Source organism: Rana temporaria, chromosome 2 (assembly GCF_905171775.1).
Source record: "Rana temporaria chromosome 2, aRanTem1.1, whole genome shotgun sequence".
Lineage (NCBI taxonomy): Eukaryota > Metazoa > Chordata > Amphibia > Anura > Ranidae > Rana > Rana temporaria.
The window spans coordinates 209629429-209652571 of record NC_053490.1 but is presented as its reverse complement, the minus strand read 5'-3'; the positions used below and the strand labels follow the sequence as shown (position 1 = coordinate 209652571).

General features: G+C 43.0%; 1 protein-coding gene across 1 annotated transcript in view; it reads right to left on the bottom strand.

Annotated features, from left to right (window-relative positions):
- The window catches only part of VWA3B (von Willebrand factor A domain containing 3B), a 220667-nt gene extending 199842 nt beyond the window's left edge, over positions 1-20825 (bottom strand). The window contains exons 1-4 of the mRNA XM_040336327.1: positions 20666-20825; positions 10986-11159; positions 2668-2756; positions 2109-2359 (exon numbers count right to left, since the gene is read on the bottom strand). Of these exons, the coding sequence (XP_040192261.1) occupies positions 2109-2359; positions 2668-2756; positions 10986-11112 (467 nt within the window). The 5' untranslated portion in view covers positions 11113-11159; positions 20666-20825. The remainder of the gene's footprint in view (positions 1-2108; positions 2360-2667; positions 2757-10985; positions 11160-20665) is intronic.
- Between the last annotated feature and the right edge of the window lie 2318 nt (positions 20826-23143).

Sequence of the window (23143 nt, the reverse complement as noted above, 5' to 3'; positions counted from 1 at the left end):
CCTGGTCCAAGGGATTTCTAAATACTCTATTTCACCTTACACTCCGGTGGGTGTAACAAGATGTCCGCTTACCCCCTTCTCGGTGTATCGTTACAGTGGAGCAAGATGGCGGCGATGAACGTCACTTCCATAACCAATTTTGATGGGTCGCCATATCTGACGGAGCACAGGGTCAGGATTCAGAAATTCAGGGTCAGAGGTCAGTAATGCGGATTGCAGGGACAAAATTTAGCAATGAAGGGTCAGGGGTCAGTAATGCGGCATGCCAGGGCATTTACTTATGTGTGTATTTTTTTCTTCTCCCCACCCTTACCATTTGCAGAGCCATGGAGGGAAACATAGCTGAGATATAACTACCTGTCCTGGCACACTAGTTCCTGGTGACCTGCCTCTTGCATTCAGCCCGGGCACTTGCATGTGATGTCACATACAAGCATCTGGAAAAGATGCACACTTATGAGCTCAGGTGTGTTCAAACAGGAAATTTTAACCCGCATGAGCTTTCAGCTGTACCCTTCTGCTAAAATTCATTCACAGACTGAATACTGATTATTCTGTTACTCGTGCAGGCTCGATCCTGTGCCAGGCTAAGTGTGCCTACTGACATACAGAGCGTGGCTCAGCCCTCCTGACAGCATTTGATTGACAGTAGCAGGAGCCAATGGCTCCCGCTGCTGCCTCTACGTCCAGTGAGAAGAGAGAGAGAGAGCAGCACTGCTACTCACAGCCACAGCTCTGGATCGAGATCGGGCTCTGGTAACTAACTGGGGAAGCTGGGGGAGATCAGCTTTTAAAAGATATTAAAAAAAACTTTAGCTTTAGAACCTCTTTAAACTAGGTAAGGAAATTGTCGCTTTTATGACCCTCCTACAGTTGTGTATTTAGGTTTTGTGCTGCCCTAGGCCTGACTAAACTCGTGCAACCCCTAGTTTGAATATAATCAACCCCTTCCTGTCAAGGTCACACCCCTTCCTGTTTAAGACCTGCCCTGACATTTTCCAGTGGGGACACTAGTTCTGAGGGCCTTGGGGGGGGGGGGAGAGATATTCCCTTAATCTGCAGAAATTTCCTGTTTGGTTATGGGGCAGGAAATAAAGAGAAATGAACGGATGGCAAAAAAAATTACCAGGGGTTATAACCATCTCTTACTCTATCCAAAATGAAAAAAAAAAGTGTTGCCTATAGTTCTACTTTAAGCACAAATTTCGGCAAAATTTATGGTGGACTAAGAGGATATAACCATGCCAGTGGTGCAGCAGAAAACATATAGCACAGTGATGAAGGTGAATGTGGTCCAGGCAGTGAGCAAAGGAAGGATTGGGGGCAGGAACAAATAAATCCATCGGTTTATTTTTCTCATCAGCAATCAACAGAAATAAAATAAACATTCCTTAATATGTGCAACTGACACAAGCAAAGGATTGCAGGAGAGTCCTACTACCTATCTGACAGGTAGAGGTGACCATGTCGGTGTCCCTTGTGTATGCGCAATCCCTATCGTACTGGCAGTAGTGTGGTCGCTTTATGGGGGCACAAGACCAATTTGCCTTGCATCCCAGTCCACCTCATAAGACTGGCACTGCACTAAAAGTGGAGGGCAAGCCAGCGAGGACTCTTTTCATGCTGCCCCCTTGCAAAGTGCTGCCCTAGGCCTGGGCCTTGTTGGCCTAGGCCAAGATACAGCGTTGCCCTCCTAGTATGTTCTGTCCAACTGAGTGTGTTTATGGTAAGTGAATTTTTTTTCCCATTTACGTTATTTAGGAAACCTTTTTTTTTTCTTCAAAACACATGTAAAATCTAATTTGTAATACTATACTATAGGACTGTATCACCTCCAAATTTGAAAATCGAGTTAACAGGAGTACTAAATCATATTTTTTACGCTATAACCTGATGTAATGTCCATTGTAAGAACTCCATAAATACCATGTATGTATGCATGTGTTTTTTTTTTTGCGTTTTTTTTTTTTTTGCTTTGTCTTTGTTTGTGTACTGTTTTTGTAATTGTACATTTTTTGTCTGTGTTTTGAAAAATGAATAAAAATGTATATAAAAAAAAATAAAAAAAAATTGTAAAACAGTTAAGGTATATTTATAATCTTACTTACCAAATGAGGTTAAACTTGGAAATTTGTGCCACTTGTTCTCTGATAACAAGGCATATGGAATCACGGCATAAATCATACTGTACTTTAGAGACTGTATTTAGGTCTAGAATAATGACTATATGTTGTTCTTGGATCACACCAAACACCAGGCGGCTTGAGCTCTTTAGCCAATCCAATCTTTGATTATATAATCCAATAACCTCTGCAAGAGATTCAGCCTTCTGCACAAGTTCTTCCTTCTTCGCTGTCAACTTTGTTTAGAGAAAAATGAGGTCAGTTACTGCATATAAAGAACTGGTTACAATATATCTGTGAATAAATAATGTAAAACGTCCATTCATTTAGCACCCCCAAGTTTATGGCAGCATACACAAGGCTAGCCTGTAGTAAAATAAATATGTAGGCACCATTGCTGATCATTTCCTGAAAATACTTGCTCTCTGGCTGCCTTTGGCTTTCTTTGCAACAATCTTTCCTATAGCTATAAGCATTTATCAGAGACAAATATACAAGAGCTTTATATAGTGATATGTAGCATATAGATATTGTGAGTACTTACATTGTATATTTTACCATTGCTATTATATTGTGGGAAGAGTCCATTGGAATATCGTGAAGACACAGGGCGTCCTAGCTTATTAACATAGTCTGCACAAAAAGAGAGTTACAGTGCAGGTAAGCAAGACTACAAAATATAAGTGTACATACATAATAAATTTGAATCATATAAAAAAAAAAAATGTACTACGCTGATTTTTCAAGACTAAACAATAGTAGAATATGTTGAATATGTCCGAGTCCCTGAAAGGCAATCAAACTGTGTGTTTTCTCCTATTATTCTGACGGGTCTTTGCCAACACCTAAAACAGAGGATGCTGGAAAATGCAGTTTAATTGCAGTTTGCTACAATACACACAAAGTAGAATTCCAGGATAACTCTAACTAATCTTATAAAGAATGCCTCCCCTCTCATAACACCTATTCTTACTAATCTGTGTTAAAAAGAATCACCCCCTTGTGTCAGTATTTTGTTGAACCACCTTTTGCATTATTTACAGCCCTTAGGGCCCTTTCACACGGTATTCAGATACCTCTGCGTATCTGTCCGGCGTAACGTATCTCCGATACGTTACGCCGCTCTAACTTTGGGCGCGAGTTCTTTATTCAGAAAGAACTTGCGCCCTTAGTTACGGCAGTGTTGTGTTGCGGCGTAAGGCCGCGTAATTCAAATGGGGATGTAGGGGGCGTGTTTTATTTAAATTATGCTTGACCCCGCGTATTTGACGTTTTTTTTTAACGCCGCATGCGCCGTTCTTGAAAACATCCCAGTGCGCATTCTCAAAAATCCGCGGCAAAACTTCATTGCTTTCGACGTGAACGTAAATTACGTCCATCCGTATTCGCGAACGACTTACGCAAACAACGTAAAAAATTCAAAACTCGGCACGGGAACGACGGCCATACTTAACATTAGCTACCCCTCATATAGCAGGGGTAACTATACGCCGGAAAAAGTCGAACGCAAACGACGTAAAAAAAAAGCGCCGGGCAGTCGTTCGTTTCTGAATCGGCGTAACTCCTCATTTGCATATTCCTCGCTTAATAATACGGAAGCGCCACCGAGCGGCCGGCCTGGAATTGCAGCCTAAGATCCGACGGTGTAAGTCACTTACACCTGTCGGATCTTAGGGATATCTATGCGTAACCTGATTCTATGAATCAGGCTCATAGATACGACCGTCGGAACTCAGAGATACGACGGCGTATCAGGAGATACGCCGACGTATCTCTTTCTGAATCCGGCCCCGTGTGTCCGCAAAAGCTCAGCGGGGATCCTCCGTAAAATCCCAGCTGAGCCGTCGGCTGACAGGGCGGTCCCCGCACACTGTGCAGGGACCGCCCTGTCTTTCCTCCGCTCTCACCTATGGGGGATCGGATGAACACGGACCGTATGTCCGTGTTTATCCGATCCGATCCGCCAGACGGAAGAAAAATAGGATTTTCTTCCATCCGATTTTGCGGATCTTTGAGGAGGCGGACAATTACGGGTGTCAGCGGATGGTCATCTGCTGACACCCACAATCACATAGGGACCAATGTATGTCCCGTTTTCATCCGCAACGGATGGATGAAAATGCAGACATATGGTCCGCACGTCTGAAAGAGCCCTTAGTCTGTTGGGATAGGTCTCTATTAGCTTTGCTCATCTAGACTTTGCAATATTTGCCCACTCTTCTTTGCAGAACTGCTCAAGTTCAGTTAAATTTGATGGTGACTGCAGTCTTCAAGTCATTCCACAGATTTTCAATGGGCTTTATGTCTGGGCTCTGACTAGGCCATGCAAGGACATTCACCTTGTTCTCCTTTAACCACTGTGTGGTCATTTTTGCTGTGTGCTTTGGGTCATTGCCATGTTGGAAAGAAAACCTTCTTCCCACTGACAACTTTCTGGCAGAGGGCAGCAGATTTTCAATAAGAATTTGATGATATTTTGCCCCATTAATTTTTCCTTCTATCCTGACAAATGCTCCAGTCCCTGCTACAGGGAAACACCCCCATAACGGGATATTACCACCTCCAAGCTTTACTGTAGGAATGGTGTTATATGGATAGGGAGCTGTATTGGATTTATGCCAGACATATTGTTTACTGGTGAGGCCAAATAATTTTTTCTCTAGAAAATTACTCAGATTCCCCAAACATTATATATGTTTTTTTAGCAGAGACCCTAGGGAATAAAATGGCAATCATTGCAACTTTTTATATTACATGGTATTTGGGCAGCGTTTTTTTGGAAAAGAAAACAGTTCCATGAATTAAAAAAACAAAACAGTAAAGTTAGCCCAATTTTATTATATAACATGAAAGATGTAGGTTACGTTGAGTAAATAGATACCGAACATGTCCCGCTTTAAAATTGTGCTCACTTGTGGAATTGCGCCAAACTTTGGTAAAAATCTCCATAGACGACATCAATTTTTTTTTTTACAGGTTACCTGTTTAGAGTTACAGAGAAGGTCTTGGGCTAGAATTGTTGCGCTTGCTCTAATGCACAAGGCAATACCTCACATGTGTGATTTGAACACCATTTACATATGTGGGTGCGACTTATGTATGCAAGCACGTGGGGACGGGAGCGCTTTAAATTTTAAATTTTTGTATTCTTTATTTTACTTTTATTTAATTTTTTTTACACTTTCTCTTTACATTTTTTCCTCCAGGTTGGAAAGCTTGAGATAAAAAAAAACTGTCTGGGCCTTTTCAGCCGCATACCCAGCATTGTTTGCGCCCAGGTCGGCACTTCTGCCGACCTGGGCAAGACGTCATAATGTCACACCCGGTCATCCGACGATCATAGAGATGACTAGGGACCATCTGGTCACCAGAAATCTCTATGCTCAACTTCCAAATCGTTCTCCGGCTCACCAATCTCAAGGGCGAGCGGGTAGCAGCACTGGAGAGCTGCGGGAGGGGGGGCGTCCCCTCTCGTCGCCTATAATAAGGATCAATCAGTTGAAATGCTGTTATGATTGTTCTTAGAGTGCATCGTATCACCGGCTGAAAATATGATATCTGAATGATGCCTGCACTTAAAGTCCAGTAGGTCATATGACGTACCTTGGGCAGAAAGTAGTTAAGGTGGTCACATAAGACTATAATTGAATTATTTGGCCTCAACACCAAACGATGAGTCTGGCGGAAATCCAATACAGCTCCATAAACCATCTAAATAACGCCATTGCTTAATTTCAGGCTGCAAAGCAATAAAATTTGATTATTTTACAGGGGGGGTGAATATTTTCTATACCCACTGTACTTACCTATTTTCCTGCTCTGGTCTGGTTCCTGTGATCTGGCTCCCCTGTGTTAGCCAGCGCCAATGCAGGGGAGAGGAGTACTCGCCAACAAAGGGAGGGCTACATAGTAAGCTTATGGGTCACCGCTCAGGCATTACTAGCCGTTCTCAATATCTCTCTCCTCTCCCCTGTAGCCAGCTGTAGGCTGACCCAGGGGAGATCACATGACTAGACTGAAGCATCCTGAAAATAGGTAAGTATATGCATCTTTCTTACACAGGTTAGCAAGTATAGGTATTATGAGGGGGGAGGAAGCATTTTTTGGATTAATTAGGGTTCCCCGGAACTTTACTCAAACTTTACCCTGTTTTTACAAAGCTAATACTGCCAAGTTTACGGTAGGTGTTTCACAAAATTAAACCAATATAATTTTCTACTGTCACGTTGCAGTCTTTCTAATGTTGTTGCATACTGTTGCTATCAACAGCCATGCACACTCTGACTGTGCCGAAATGACCAACTCCTGTGCTCATGTGTTATGGGGCAGAGTAAATCACTAGACGGAGTAGACAGAAATAGAGTACAAATCCCTTGACAGGTGAAACAGTTCTTATAAGAGGGGTCTTCAAAAGAATTCTGCACTTCTCTATATTTAATTAATAGAGTTTAAAAAAGTGTGGCAACTTTTTGAAGAACCCTATATACTGTATTTTGTATTTAACTGTTTGCTTGGAGTTCAGCTTTAAAATACAGATATTAATTGATAGTTCTGGTTGTAGCTGTAACAAATTTTGAGCAGGTTTCTGCAGGGTTTTACCAAGCATCAGTTACTGCCCAAATCTAGCCAAAAACCTGCCATAGACATTCCCTGTCAGCTGCTGCTGGGTGAGCTCCAGACATAAGAAACCCTGCTTACTGTCATGCATAATTTAATCGTTGGCTGCTTTTCAGAGCTTGAAAATGAGCTTAAGTATTTACAGAAAGAAATGTTATCACATGCTAAGGTTGCAGCGTAGTGGTCAGTAGTGAGATTTTAGTTCAGATGCACACAAGTGTCATACGCTGCATGAGACATCACGTTTCTAACTGTCAATCAGTATTGCCATAGCTTAGTCTTTTCTTACAAATCCAGCACATGCTGATGGATATTTCATCCAGCGGCAAGGAGAGAAGTCTCCACTAGGGATGAGCCGAACACCCCCCTGTTCGGTTCGCATCAGAACTTGCGAACACACCAGCGGAATGATGCGGCTGGAGCTTTGACATTTCTTATATAGGGGAGGCAGGGCCACCCGTCACGTGACCCCGCCCCCTCTGACGCAAGGGGGAAGACTGGGCTTCCCCAGTGACGTAGCAGAGGGTGCGTCAGAGGGTGCGGGGTCACGTGACAGGTGGCCCCGCCTCCCCTATATAAGAAATGTCAAAGCTCCAGCCGTGTCATTCCGCTGGGCTGTGTCCGGCGGAGAGAGGCGGCCTCCGATGCTGTGCTCTGGAGCTCTGGATGCCGGATGATCTTCTCATCGCTGGACCAGGGAGGAGATCACCCATCACTGGATACAGACAAGGTTGGAGCAGGAAGCTGGGACCGAGTGGATTACCACCGCTGGATTTTTTTTCTTTTTTTTGTTATTAATAAAGGACTTTTTTCTACGGTGTGTGTGTTTTTTCCAACTATTTACACTTCCTTTGTGAAATGGTAGGGGTACAATGTACCCCATTACCAATTCACATAGGGGGGGGCAGGATCAGGGGGTCCTCTTTGATAAAGGGGTCTTACAGATTCTGATAAGCCCCCCACCCGCAGACCCCCACAACCACCGGGCAAGGGTTGTGGGGATGAGACATCCTCCCCATGTTGAGGGCATGTGGCCTGGTACGGTTCAGGAGAGGGGGGGGCGCACTCTGTCCCCCCCTCTTTTCTGCGGCCGGCCAGGTTAACGTACTCGGATAAAGGGTCTGGTGTGGATTTTTGGGGGAACTCCACGCCATTTTTTTAAAATTTGGGGTGGAGTTCCCCTTAAAATCCACACCAGACTTGAAGGTACTGGAATGGATATTTGGGGGGAACCCCACGTCATTTTTTTTTAAATTGACGGCGGGGTTCCCCTTAATATCCATTCCAGACCTGAAGGGCCTGGTAATTGAATTTGGGGGGACCCCCACGCTTTTTTTTTTTTTTAATGAATGAATCCTCTCTGAATTGCCAGAGCCGACAATTCATTATAGCCGCAAGTCAGTTTTAAATGTCTTTTTTTTCTTTCAGAAATGACACTTGCAGGGACAGTTCTAAGTACGGGAAACATGCGCTATTTCACATGCTAACTTTACACCCCCCCTAGGTACGAAATTTAAAGGAATATTTCACTTTTACTGTTTCACTTTTAGCATTATTAAATTCACTGCTCCCGGAAAAAAAAATTTTTAGGACAATAACTTGCATATTAGCCTTTAAAATTAGCACTTTAGATTTCTCCCACAGACTTTAACAGGGTGTTCCGCGGCTTTTCGAATTTGCCGCGAACATCCCAAATTGTTCATTGTTTGTCGAACAGGCGAACAGGCAATGTTCGAGTCGAACATGAGTTCGACTCAAACTCGAAGCTCATCCCTAGTCTCCACAATGAAAGACCATAGCATCTAACCACAACTCATCACAAACAAAACTGTTCCAGAAATACTGAGTGTGATAGCAAAAAGCTACATCTCTTGTGCCAAAGCTACAATCTTGGAAACAGCCTTAACTTTGTCTTTTTGCTTATACATTGCATCATTTTCCTTAGCAACACCCCCCTCCCCACTCATTTTGAACTGATTTACACATAATATCCATCACTATGTCATTGTATCAAACATTCCATTACTAGTATTACTAGAAAAAAAACAGGTGCTGCGTGATTAGAAGCTTGTTGTTGGTTCTCATTTTTCCAATGGCTAGATATGGAATTGGTGCCCTGACCACAACCACCCAAGGACAACTCTTTGCCTTTCGATGCTGTTCACAATCTTATCATATGTTTCCTGTAAGTTGAGCATCATTTTGGTCTGTTAAATATAGAATTAAAAGGATTTTGTTTTATCTATTTGATAAGTGCAAAAAAAAAAAAACGGTTGAGCCTACCAGAAGTACAGTGTTGTCTTGTGCACTCTGCAGCATTATCTAAACAATCAATTATCAGCTCAGCTAAGCTCTCTTACTTCAGAGCAGGACACTCTCCCTCAAGTTATAGAAAAGAGAGGGGAGGAGTTCTGCAGTCTTAAATAAGAATTATCACTTTTTTTTCCATTATTCAGTCCCTAATGCGACAAAGTATATGTAATACTTTGTAATAACTTGTCCCATATCCCTAAAATACTAGCAGTGTTATCAAACAGGGTGCCCCTCATCACACAGCTGCCTGACACCACAGCTAGCAAGGAGATGGCTGTGTTGCTTTGTAGTGCTGACAAACATCACCCCCCCCCCCCCCCCATGCAAGTGCTAAGAGCCAGAGACAGGCACTTACTATCAAAGCAGCCACCTCCTTGCTAGTTGCAGTGTCAGACAGCCATGCACCAAGGAGGGGGGGTTCCCTGTCCAATATTGCAGCCAGTGTTTCTCAACCAGGGTGTTCTGGCACCCTGGGGTGCTGTCTAGGTTCTCTCAGGGAACTGCAAGCATTGGACCCTGTTTGCCTGGGAAAAGCACCCTGCCAGCACCATAACAACCAATGACGGTCAAGGGCTAGGACTCACTGATTCATTGCTAAGATGATGGCAACAGATTCGCCTACACCATGGTAACTCAAGACTCTGATCCGGGACAGGTGGCATGCAGCGTCACTCCCAGCATTCAGAAGACGGAAGTCTGCCTCCTCCAGAACACTTATACCTTCCCCCATCTGCCGTGCTGCTGAAACAGTGAAACCAATGGTGTGATGGGGGGGCACTGTAATGGGGGACCTGTTGGAATTCGGGGCTCTGTAATAAGGGTACTGTGTAATTGAAGAGCTCTGCGATTGATAAAATATGGGGGAGGGTTCTGTGATGGGGGGACTCTCATGTGTAGGGCTATTGATGTATAGGGGTGGCTCTGTTGTGATGAGGGGTTCTGATGTATGGGGAGCCCACTGATGTGTAGGGGGACTCTGATATTAAGGGGATATGAAGAGGATACGCTGATGTGATGGGGGGGGGCCTCTGTTGTGAAAGGAAGCTCAGATGTAAAAGGGGGCTCTGAAATCATGAGAAAACCTTTTATGTGATGGGGGAACCAATGATGAATGAATGAATGAATGAATGAAGAATTTATATAGCGCAACGCATGCGAACTAAATCGCCTCTGATGTGAAGGGGGGCTTCTGATGTGAAGTTAATTTCATCAAGGCGATTGTGTTTTGTTCTTGAAAAAATCCTGACTATGACTAGAAAACAGTTGATACAAAGTAGGTAAAATTGTGTAGAAAAATTGATGACTACAAGAGGAGAACAACTGAGTGGTAGCATTGCTCAAAGTCAAAGTGTGAGATTCACCATGCCAATGTGATTGGGAAGAAAAACAAACTAGAGTATACAGTTAAAATATCAGGCACTTGACAGTGATGAACCAGCTCAAAAAAAAACCTCAATAAGTTTGTGAAGAAAGGGGAGACAGGCATAAGGGTGATTTGGAGTGCATATAGGGTCGTCATCCAATTGCTACTAGAAACTGTACCTACTTTTTCAGTGCAAACTGCCAAAACATTGTAGATACAGTAGCTGCCTTAGACTAATCAGCAGAGTTCAAGCCTTCATTCTCTAAAATTGGTTTTCTGATCAATAGATCAGCTTGCGTACCACCAGCCTGCCCATACATTGATCAAAATGAAGCCAGTCCCTGCTGAACCGACCAAATTTCAATCCATGTATAGCTGGCTTAGCTCTACCACTACTGGAGGCGAAGCACTGGATGTATATCACACTAGTTAGGACATAAATTAATAGGGTTAGAAACATCTCTCTACATTCATCAACACAAAAAAAAAACGTTTATTCGTCATGTCTATAGTGTTTTACAGAAACGACTGAATACATGAACTGTAATGTGAACAGATTTGTTTACAACCTTCCCTTTGCTGGAAACCGAGCTGTGCCAAGATCTTAGGCAATGTGAGCTTCTTCTTTTTGAGACCGAGGGACTTCAGCCATACCGTTGATGAAACTTGAGTCTTTACATCCATTATTGATGACATTTTTTTAAAACGTATTTCCGGACAGCAGAAATTCTTTAATTAAACATCTAGAAATTAATAAAGAAAATGAAAATGATGAAAATATGGGAATTAACATTGGTATTTGTTCATATACAGTACCTGTGGTCTGTTTCCTGCTTACAAAACATACACGTTAAGAGATGCATGGTTTTAAAACGGCACCAGAATACAAGAATCACACACTTCTTTAGACTAAGGCCCCGTACACACGTCCGAGAAACTCGACGGGCAAAACACATCGTTTTGCTCGTCGAGTTCCTTCTGAAGCCGCCGAGGATCTCGGCGAGCCAAGTTTCCCCATTGACTAACGAGGAAATAGAGAACATGTTCTCTATTTGGCTCGACGAGTTCCTCGTCGGTTTCCTTGGCCAAAAGTGTACACACGACCGGTTTCCTCGGCAGAATACGGCTCTGATCGAGTTTCTGGCTGAATTCTGCCGAGAAACTCGGTCGTGTGTACGGGGCCTTACTCTAAAGAGACTCTTTCATCAGGCCATTCATTCCAACCACAATCTTCCAATAAGATCATATGTGCATTTAATATATATATATATATTTTTTACCTCTAAAGGTCTCCATGTGTAGATATCCAAAAGCCTAGAGACTTTTGCTAGGAATCGATATTTTAGAAGTGAAGTCAGCAGATCCCCCCCCCCCCCCCCCACCTTTGACCATGGAGGCTCTTTCAGGTCTCAGAGAATTCCTGCTAATAAGTACTAAACCTACAGCTCACAGTAGATTAGTATAGTGGTCAACGGGGAGAATGTTTCTTACAATTGTGGTATGTAGGAAGAATGTTAACGCAAAATTTTAGCCTTACCTACCTGGTGGTGAGTTCTGCTAACTTTTGATACTCACCCACCCAGCGATGTCCGGCTGAGAGCTTCTTCTCTTCTGGCAGTGCTTGGCCCTCTATGTTTCCCTATGACATTGTCGTTAGGCTTCTGGCTTTTATGGGTTGAGCCGGCACGCCTCCCGATAACACGCTGACAGGCCCATCCCCTCCTCCTTTCTTCAATGAAAGGCTATGCCTCCTGGGATAGGTGATGTACATATCCCGGGATGCACAGCGAGCAGTGTGTGCGTCATTGGTCTAAAGCAAGTGACGTGAATGGGGTGGTGGGGCAGACATTTTGTTATAAAAAAAAAAGGTAGAGAGCTGTTTCTCTTTGAATTTGCGGTTCAATTCTTTATTAATACCATAAAACTGCATGTAGTGTTTCAGGTTTATAATTTGATTGGGAATACGATTAGTCATGATTACATTTAAGATTTATCTGTGAAGTGTTGATTGTATATCTGGATGCCATAATCGGTTGCATATAAATTAATTATGAAAAGAAAGTAATTATTTATGTGGAAATGTGGTTGGCTTTTCTCCTGATAGTTCTCTACTGTTAGGGCCATGCTGGTCACTTGGGGCCCTTTCACACGGGGCGGAACAGTAATTATCCGCCTCCGTGTGTCCGTAAGCTCAGCGGGGATCGCTCCGTATATCCCTGCTAAGCCGGCGGCTGACAGGGCGGTGCACGCACACTGTGCAGGGACCGCGCTGTCTTTTCCCCTATGGGGGGATCGGATGAACACAGACCATGTGTGTCCGTGTTCATCCGATCCGATCCGCAGACGGAAGAAAAAATAGGGTTTTCTTCCGTCCGCAAAATCGGCGGGTGATTATGGGTGTCAGCGGATGCTTACCCATACAGGATGAGTATGGGATGCTTACCCATACAGGATGTACAGGCACACACATACACTGGTAGATCTGCTGGAGGCCTTCGTGGCTCCACAAAATAATAAATGCACATTTTTTTTACCTGCAAAAATAAAAATCTGCATTTAATTTTTTTTTTTCTAAAATGTGACCTTATTCTTAATTTTTTTTTTTAAGGGATTAGATGGGTTGGAAAATTTGAATTCTCAGGCCTCATGCATTTTTACAGCTGCTCCTAAGGGTGTCCGGCGTTTTATTTTTTCCTGCCTCTAAACGCCCGTACATGTTAGCCTATTTGTCCGTGCACACACAGACGTTTAGAGGCAGAAAAAACCCACTGCCAGCACGTCCAGAAACAAAGGTGTTTTGGCAGAAAAGCCTCTTGCTGCCTGTAAACACTTGTAAATGCTTGAACATTATTTTATTTTAATGGCCAGAACAAAATATTCTAGTCAATTAAATGAATTAATGTCATGGTGCTTGACACGCCTAAGCGTGCCATAACATGTTATATGTGTTTACTAGCATATATTTTTCTATTACAACACTGTTGCCAAGAGGAACGGCGTCGAGAGAGACAGCAAAATGTCCAGTGTGCATGTGGCTTGTGAGGTATGGAACAATGAACTTATTCTGAAACATTGTTATCATTTTTATTCACTTTTTCATAATTATTTTGAGAGTGAAAGTGATTGAATTGCTGAGTAATTTACTGCTTGAGCTGAAATGAGCAATCTTTTGCAACAGAATAAAACTGTTTTTACAGGCCAGGTGACAAGAATGGAAAACCAAAGGCCTTATAATGAGTTATGGAGCTAAAGTTAATTTGTTACACAAAGTAAAAAAAAAAAAAAATACAATCACGTTGGCACATTAAAGAGATGTATGGGATTTTTTTTTTATTCATACTTACCTAGGTGGATGCAGCATCGGTTCCCCTGCGCCTCTCACACTGAGAACCGAGCAATCGTACACCACTGATCGCTCAGTTCCCTGAGCAGAGAGCTGCAGTCACAGCTGTCTGCTCTGCCCTCTCCTCGCTCATTGGAGAGCTGGGCTGTGGCGGGGCGAGGAGAGCCAGCTCAGGCTCTCAGAGAGCCTGAGCCAGGTGTCGGTCCAGGGGTTTTGGGGTGATCCCAACTTTATGTTTGTGATGACGCCAAGCCTAGACCGGCTCTGTGACGTCAGCAGAGAGCAGATTTCAGACCGTTCTCTGCTGAAAACGGGTCACAGGAGCACAAAACGAACTGCACTCCTGTGATTCACAGGAGAAGTACAGCCAAACGAACGTTGGCTGTACTTCTCCGTTAAAATACCACAATTCTAACAAAAAACTTTAATAACATCTTTTGCCTTGTGCTTTGTCTCTAGGACATGAATGTTGTCAATTGCCAGGAGGATATGTACTATCTTCTCTGTACCGGTAATGCCTCACTTCCAAGTAAGGGAAGAATTAAAGTGGATGTAAACCCAAAAATCTTTTTTTTTATTTTATGTCACAATGTAGAGAATAAGATTTCCTATCATCTGTGTCCAGTCTTGCCACACAGAGTTAATCCAGCTCTGAGCAATCCTCTTTTTATTGTTCTGGGAAATAAAACAGACTTCCAGATAAAAACCAAAGTCCTTGCTTGAGTGACAGGTTATTTACATATCTCGTGCACTAGCTTGCAGACATACACAGCTTCTGTAAAAAGTGCTCAATTCACATCCCCCTCCCCTCTAGCTCTATGTATATTCTGATGGCTGTTTGCATTTTCTCATGGCACTGAACTGTGACTTACCCCATATTTTGAAAACATTTAATCAAAACACAGGGGAGGGGGATGTGAATTGTGCACTTTTTTTCAGAAGCAAGGACTTTGGTTTTTATCTGGAAGTCTGTTGTATTTCACTGAACAATAAAAGAGGATTGCTCAGCGCTGGATTAACTCTGTGTGGCAAGACTGGGCACAGATGATAGGAAATCGTATACTCTACATTGTGACATCAAAAATAAAAAATAAATGTTTTGGGTTTACATCCACTTTAACCATGGGGAACCACCCAAGCCACATTTTATCAAACAGCACAACATAATGCACAGAGCTTTCACATCTGAGCAGTGCGACAGTCTCTAGTGCAAATGCATTTGTTTCTATTGCATATGTGCAGTGGGGTTCAGGTAAGAAAGAAGCAGACAATCTGCTTCCTGGGTTGATGCCTCCTTCCACCTGTCAGCAAGGTTGAGCTGCAAATAGATGCGGTAGCCATGGCTGCTGCTGGTGGAATGCTGCTGATGGTGATGCTGGGTGTCAAAGGCAGTGGCAGCTGATTTAATGAAGGGAGACTTGAGATCCCTGAGGTGGGAACAGAAGGATTACTGAAGAAAACAATAGGAGGAAGAAAAATATACTTGAGACCACCGTGTAAAAAAGTCACAAGAGAAAAATCATTAAAAGCAAAACTTTACTCATAACAACTTAATAAAAAAAATAATGGCCCAGATTCAGTAAGCAATTGCGCCTGCGTAACCATAGTTACGCAGCGCAATTGCTGACTTGCGCCGGCGTAACGAGTTCTCCTGATTCAGAGAACTTGTTACGCCGACTGCAGCCTAAAATCTGCGTGGCATAATGCTCTTATGCCACGCAGATTTAAGGCTGCATTCTTGCGATGACCGCTAGGGGGCGTTCCCATTGTGGTCAGCGTATAGTATGCAAATTGCATACTTACGCCGATTCACAATGTTGCGCGCCCCCTGCGTACGCAAGTTACGTCATTTCCGTACGGCGTGTTAAGCGTAAGGCTGCCCCTTCTAATAGCAGGGGCAGCCAATGATAAACTATACCCGGCGTTCCCGCGTCGCGACGTTCGAATTTTACGTCGTTTGCGTAAGTGAATCGTGAATGGCGCTGGACGCCATTCACGTTCACTTTGAAGCAAATGACGTCCTTGCAACGTCATTTGCCGTAATGCACGTCGGGAAAGTTTCCCGACGGAGCATGCGCTCTACGCTCGGCGCGGGAACGCGCCTAATTTAAATGATTCCCGCCCCCTACGGGATCATTTAAATTGCGTGCGCTTGCGCTGCTCCATGAATCGAGGGCAGCGCAAAAAAATTGCGGGGGCGCAGGGCAAAATCGTTGCCCTGCGCCTCCGTAATAAATGCGCAAATCTACTTGAATCCGGCCCAATGTTCTTTAGCAAGGAACATCAATTGCAATTGCACATTAATATTAAAGAGGTTGTAAAAAAATAAAAACAAAACCCTGCAAGACAGAGGCATAATGAGCTAGAATGCATCGCATACTAGCTCATTATAAAATAGTTACCTTAGGATGATGCCCGGATCGGCATTGGCCCTCTGAATACAGCGCGGACATCATCTTCCACCGGAGTTACTTCCGGGTTTGCGATGTGGTTGGCAGTGCGGGAGTCGCCGGATCTCAGCACGACTCCTGAAGAATCGCCATTTCTTCAGTGCGCATGTGCTGAGGATGTAAGCAGCAGCGCATATACTGAATATCTCCTAAGCTGTGCAAGTTTAGGAGATATTCAAGGTACCTACAGGTAAGCCGTGTTATAGGCTTACCTGTAGGTAAAAGTGGTATAACAGGGTTTACAACCACTTGAATGCTACCAAAATTAGTGAGTGCTGTAAATTGCCGCCAGCATTTCTCCAGTTTATTCTTGCTGGAGGCTGCCATTTTGCTGAACAGATACATTCCTGGAATGCTGGGATTTCTAATTGTCACATTTGCTTTTATCTTCAACCAAACTGTCAAACCATGAAATGGCTGGTGTCATAACTGATCACTTTTGTAGCTCCATGGCAGTTGCAGTTCAAACAGAAGCAGCTTCCTTGGCTGTAAAGGGTAGGAGTGTTTAATTCCGCTTTCACACTTGTTCCTTTTCCAGTATTCACTCAAATATGTTGAGATAAAAAGTGGAACTAAAATCTGCTTTAGTCACCTCTACTCCAGCATTGCAACATCCATGAGCTTTCTAACCACCACTGACATCTTCTCCTGATCTTCCCAGGGTAGACATAACTCCCTGTTGGATGCAGCACCAAACACATACAGTGCCTTGCAAAAGTATTCACCCCCTTGCCATTTTTCGTGTTTTGTTGCCTCACAACCTGGAATTAACATGGATTGTTTGAGCAATCATCATCATTAACCGCTTCCCGACCACCGCATGTAAATGTACGTCCACAGAATGGCACGTACAGGCAAATGGGCGTACATGTACGTCCTTGCCTTCTAGCAGGTGGGGGGTCCGATCGGGACACCCCCCCTCGCTACATGCGGCGGTCGGATTTCCGCGGGGAGCGATCCGGGACGACGGCACAGCTATTCGTTTATAGCCGCTCCGTCGCGATCGCTCCCCGGAGCTGAAGAACGGGGAGAGCCGTATGTAAACACGGCTTCCCCGTGCTTCACTATGGCGGCTGCATCGATCGAGTGATCCCTTATGTAGGGAGACTCGATCGATGACGTCACTCCTACAGCCACACCCCCCTACAGTTGTAAACACACACTAAGTGAACACTAACTCCTACAGCGCCCCCTGTGGTTAACTCCCAAACTGCAACTGTCATTTTCACAATAAACAATGCCATTTAAATGCATTTTTTGCTGTGAAAATGACAATGGTCCCAAAAATGTGTCAAAATTGGCCGAAGTGTCCGCCATAATGTCGCAGTCACGAAAAAAATCGCTGATCGCCGCCATTAGTAGTACAAAAAAAATAATTAATAAAAATGCAATAAAACTATCCCCTATTTTGTAAACGCTATAGATTTTGCGCAAACCAATCGATAAACGCCTATTGCGATTTTTTTTACCAAAAATAGGTAGAAGAATACGTATCGGCCTAAACTGAGGAAAAAAAACATTTTTATATATGTTTTTGGGGGGATATTTATTATAGCAAAAAGTAAAAAATATTGATTTTTTTTCAAAATTGTCGCTCTATTTTTGTTTATAGCGCAAAAAATAAAAACCGCAGAGGTGATCAAATACCACCAAAAGAAAGCTCTATTTGTGGGGAAAAAAGGATGCCAATTTTGTTTGGGAGCCACGTCGCACGACCGCGCAATTGTCTGTTAAAGCGACGCAGTGCCGAATCGCAAAACCTGGCCTGGGCATTTAGCTGCCTAAAGGTCCGGGGCTTAAGTGGTTAAATCTGCAGAACATGTCCACAATTTTGAAGATTTTTTTTTAAGCAAACAACAAAATAACAGAAAAAGTCAATGTGCATAACTATTCACCCCCCAAAGCGTATACTTTGTAGAGCCACCTTTTGCGGCTATCACAGCTCCAAGTCACTTTGGATAAGTCTCTATGAGCTTACCACATCTTACCACTGGGATTTTTGCCCATTCCTCCTTGGAAAACTGCTCCAGCTCCTTCAAGTGGGATGGTTTGAGCTTGTGAATAGCAATCTTTATGTCTGACCACAGATTTTCTATTGGATTGAGGTCTGGGCTTTGACTAGGCCATTCCAACACATTTACATGTTTGCCCTTAAACCACTCAAGTGTTGCTTTAGCAGTGTGTTTGGGGTCATTGTCCTGCTGGAAGGTGAACCTCCATTCTGGCCTCAAATCATACACAGAGTGGTACAGGTTTTGCTCAAGAATATCCCTGTCTATCCCTCAATTCTGACCAGTTTCCCAGTCTGACTGCTGAAAAACATCCCCACAGCATGATGCTGCCACCACCATGTTTCATGGGGATGGTGTTCTTTGGGTTATGTGATCTGTTGGGTTTGCACCAGTAAAAGCATTTTCTTTAATGGCCAAAAAGTTCAATTTTAGTCTCATCAGAACAGAGCACCTTCCTCCATACATTTTGGGAGTCTCCCACATTTAGTTTTTTGCTGAAAGTAATGGCTTTCCTCTGGCCACTCTGCCATAAAGCCCAACTCTATGGAGCGTACGGCTTATTGTCGTCCTATGTACAGATACTCCAGTCTATGCTGTGGAACTCTAAAGCTCCTCCAGGGTTACCTTAGGTCTCTGTGCTGCCTCACTGATTAATGCCCTCCTTGCCCGGTCCGTGAGTTTTGGTGTGGCAGGTTTGCTGTTGTGCCATGTTCTTTGCATTTGGTTATATCGGTCCATTTTTATCAGACAAACCGATCTTGTGTACAGGGCTTAAGTCCTTAGATTGACTGCTCTCAAATGGGAATGGCCATAGGTAGATCAATATGTGCCCGGTTCCTGCTGAACAGAATGAATATCCAATACATTTATGGCTAGCTTTACCCGCCAGTGCTGCTAGTCTGAAAAGTTGCACCCGTCCCCTTCTGCCCTTAGTTTAGAATAGAGTGGACAGTGATAGAAGGGAAATCTTCAAGTGGGGACACAAGTTCTGGTGACTACCAGAGATTCAAACATTTTGGAAGGATTTCTTCTCACTTGCTGTTTTGACTATGGGATGGGAAATGAAAGAAAATCTATTTGTCCTGTTTATCACGGAGCATAAAAGTGAAAGAAAATGCTCTCAGGCCCCGTACACACGTCCGAGGAACTCGACATGCCAAACACATCGAGTTCCTCGTCGAGTTCAGTGTTGAAGCCGCCGAGGATCTCGGCGGGCCGACTTTCCTCATTGAACAACGAGGAAATAGAGAACATGTTCTCTATTCGGCCCGACGAGTTCCTCGTCGGCTTCCTCGCTGAAAAGTGTACACACGACCGAGTTTCTCGGCAGAATACGGCTCCGACCGAGTTTCTGGCTGAATTCTGCCGAGAAACTCGGTCGTGTGTACGGGGCCTCAGAACAGGGTATTTTCTCTTACTTCCAGTTTTGGAAAAGGAAGTGAAGGTAAAACTTCCCAAGGAGACACAGATGGCAAAAATAAGTGACAGGAGTTGTAACACAACCGAGCACTAGAGACCAGCTCATGGTTTAATGCTTGCCTTTGTCTCCATTTGCAGTTTTGCATCATCTGTGTTTTTTTTTTTTTTCCATGCATTACAAAATATGTTATTTGAAAGGGCTGCAATAGTGCCTTCACTTCACTTGAGTCTACCATCAACAAGCCCCCCAATCAAAATTATATTTTACCCCACCCAATCCAGCCCCCGCCAGCGGCCATGGATAGTTTCATGCTATGCATGAAGCTATCCATTGGTCATAGAGGGGGCAGCTGTAGGGAGGGGGTGGCACCCGTGCGCCTTTATGGACGCCCTGCCACTGCGTGTAAACAAATCAATATACGTTTATTGATATTATTTTTACCAAAAACATGGAGCAGAATACATTTTGGCCTAAATTGATGAAGAATTTTTTTTTTCAATGTTTTTATTAGATATATTTTATAGCAGAATGTAACAAAAAAAAATATATATATATATATATATATATATATATTTATATATATATTGTTTTCTAAACGGCCGTTTTTTTTTTTGTTTATAGTGCAAAAAATATAAAACCAGATGTGATCAAATACCACCAAAAGAAAGCTCTATTTGTGGGGAAAACATAACGTACATTTTATTTGGGTACAACGTCGCACGACCGCGCAATTGTCAGTCAAAGTAATGCAGCGCCGTATCACAAAAAATGGCCTGGTCAGGAAGGGGGGTAAATCCTTCTGGAGGTTAAGTGGTTAATTGATCCCATTATGAGACATGCTATTACAATCAAAGTATATATGACCACCATGTCTGATATGCTCCAAAGCCTTTAGAAATCAAAGTAATCATAACAACAAGAAATGATTAGAGCTAAGCACAAATACATGGATCTCACATCTCCCTGCATAACACCGAGTGCCAACATTGTGCAGACCATTCCATCTCCGTGACATTGCACTGACCTGTAGATGAGTACGCAGAGATGGGCGCTACTGGCAGAACCCTGGCGGTACACAGTCCAATCATTACGTACACGGACCGGACTCGTCCCCTTGTTGACTGTGGAAACCATGGTTGCTAAGCTCCGACCAATCATAGAGCGGCTAACACTCCAGCATCGTGCAGGGAAGGTGAGGGGTGGAGCAGGGAGGAGCTTCTTGTTCTTCAGCAAGAGCTGATTGGCTCCCATTGAGGTGACGTACCGTACCTGTTGTGTGTCCCTGGTACAGAGGTCTGATGATAGTTGTGTCTGCTCACCACTTCTTCTCATTATTCCAGGAATCAAAGGAAAGGATTTTATGGATTTTAAAAGTTTGATGTATAGAAGGGTTTGCACCTCCAGTGAGAAACACTTGTCACACTAAGAAGTTTGTTTTTAATATTTATTTACAGAGCACTTAATATTTATTTATTTAATATTTACAGAGCACTTAATATTTATTTATTTAATATTTACAGGGCACTTAATATTTATTTATTTAATATTTACAGAGCACTTAATATTTATTTATTTAATATTTACAGAGCACTTAATATTTATTTATTTAATATTTACAGGGCACTTAATATTTATTTAATATTTACAGGGCACTTAAACCCCCTTCCTGCCCAGACCAATTTTCAGCTTTCAGCGCTGTCACATTTTGATTGACAATTGCGCTCTCATGCTACTCTGTACCCAAACAATATTTTTATCATTTTCTTCCCCACAAATAGAGCTTTCTTTTGGTGGTATCACCTCTGTGGGTTTTAATTTTTTGGCTACAAATAAAAAAAGAGCGGAAATTTTGAAAAAAATAAAATTTTCTTTGTTTCTGTTACAAAACGTACATAAGTATGTTTTCTCCTTCACTGATGGACACTGATGAGGCAGTACTGATTGGCAAAGATAAGGTGGCACTTATATGCAGCACTAATAGGCACTGATAGGCAGCACTGATAAGAAGCACTGATAGGTGGCACTGATGGGCACTCATAGGTGGCACTGATAAAAAGCACTGATAGGTGGCACTGATAGGTTGTACTGATGGGCACTGATAAGCGGCACTGATGGACACTCATAGGCGGCACTGATAGGCACTCATAGGTGGCACTAACAGGCACTTACAGTATAAGATGCACATAGGCGGCATTGATGGAAACTGATAGGTGGCACTGATGGGCACTCATAGGTGGCAGCAGGGCCACCATCAGGAATTATGGGGCCCCTTACACAGCTTCAGGCATGGGCCCCCTGGAGCAGAGAACCTGGGGGGGGGTGCTGCAGCCGGAAATTGAGAAGTGGGGGGGCTGCCGCGAATTGAAAAAAAAGGGGGGTTGCCATCCAGGCCCCTTAATAATAATAATAATAATATATATATATATATATATATATATATATATATATATATATATATATATATATATATATATATATATATATCTATATAAAAAATAAAAGAAATTAAAAAATATATTAAAAAAATTTTGGCCCTTTAATAAAAAATAAAATAAAAATATATTAAAAAAAAATATATATTTTTATAAAAAATAAATTAAAAAATGGGGGGTTGCCATCCGGGGCCATGGGGACCTTCGGACCTCTAAAAAAAAAAAAAAAATGGCCCTTTAATAAAAAAATAAAATAAAAATATATTGAAACAAATATATATATATATATTTTATAAAAAATATAAATAAAAAAAGTGGGGTTGCCATCTGGGCCCCTGGGGACCTCCGGGCCCCTGGGGACCTCCGGACCCCTAAAACAAAAAAAGATTTTTTTTTTTTTTTTTTTAAAGGGGGTTGCCATTGGGGCCCCTGGGGACCTCCGGGCAGCACTTATCAGAGGGGTTGGCAGGCATCACTGATGGGCACAGAGTGTCATCCCTAATGGGCAATGATTGCCATCCCTAGTGGGCTTACCTGGTGGTCATGGGTGGGCATCACAGTTGGTCCTGGGTGGGCATCCTCCGGGGGAGGGGGGCTGCACTGATAATAAGTTGCAGTTATGGAGCGTTTTTTCACACAACAGCCTATTGACTTGAATGGGTGGTCTATCGTGCAAAAAATGCGCCAAACAAGCTCAAGTACCAAATTTTGTCATTGAGCCAAGTGCATTTGGTGACGCATGTTTTTTATCCAGTTTACAGTTATTACTGAAAGTGCAAGTAAAACAAAATTCAACATTTCAGATTGTTCCCATAAAAGCAATACAGGAGAAATCTTCCAATGGGGACTTGTGGGTCCCCAAGACATTCTATTCATTTGCAGGGATTTCCTCTCACTTCCTGTTTAGCTATGGGACAGGAAGTGAAGGGAAATCTCCAAAATGTGAGATGGCAAAAAAATGATAACCCTTCCTTGCTCTATCCAAAATGAAAAAAAAAAAATACGGTAGTTCTACTTAAAGTGGAAGTTCCGCCGATTTTTTTTTTAAAAGTCAGCAGCTACAAATATGG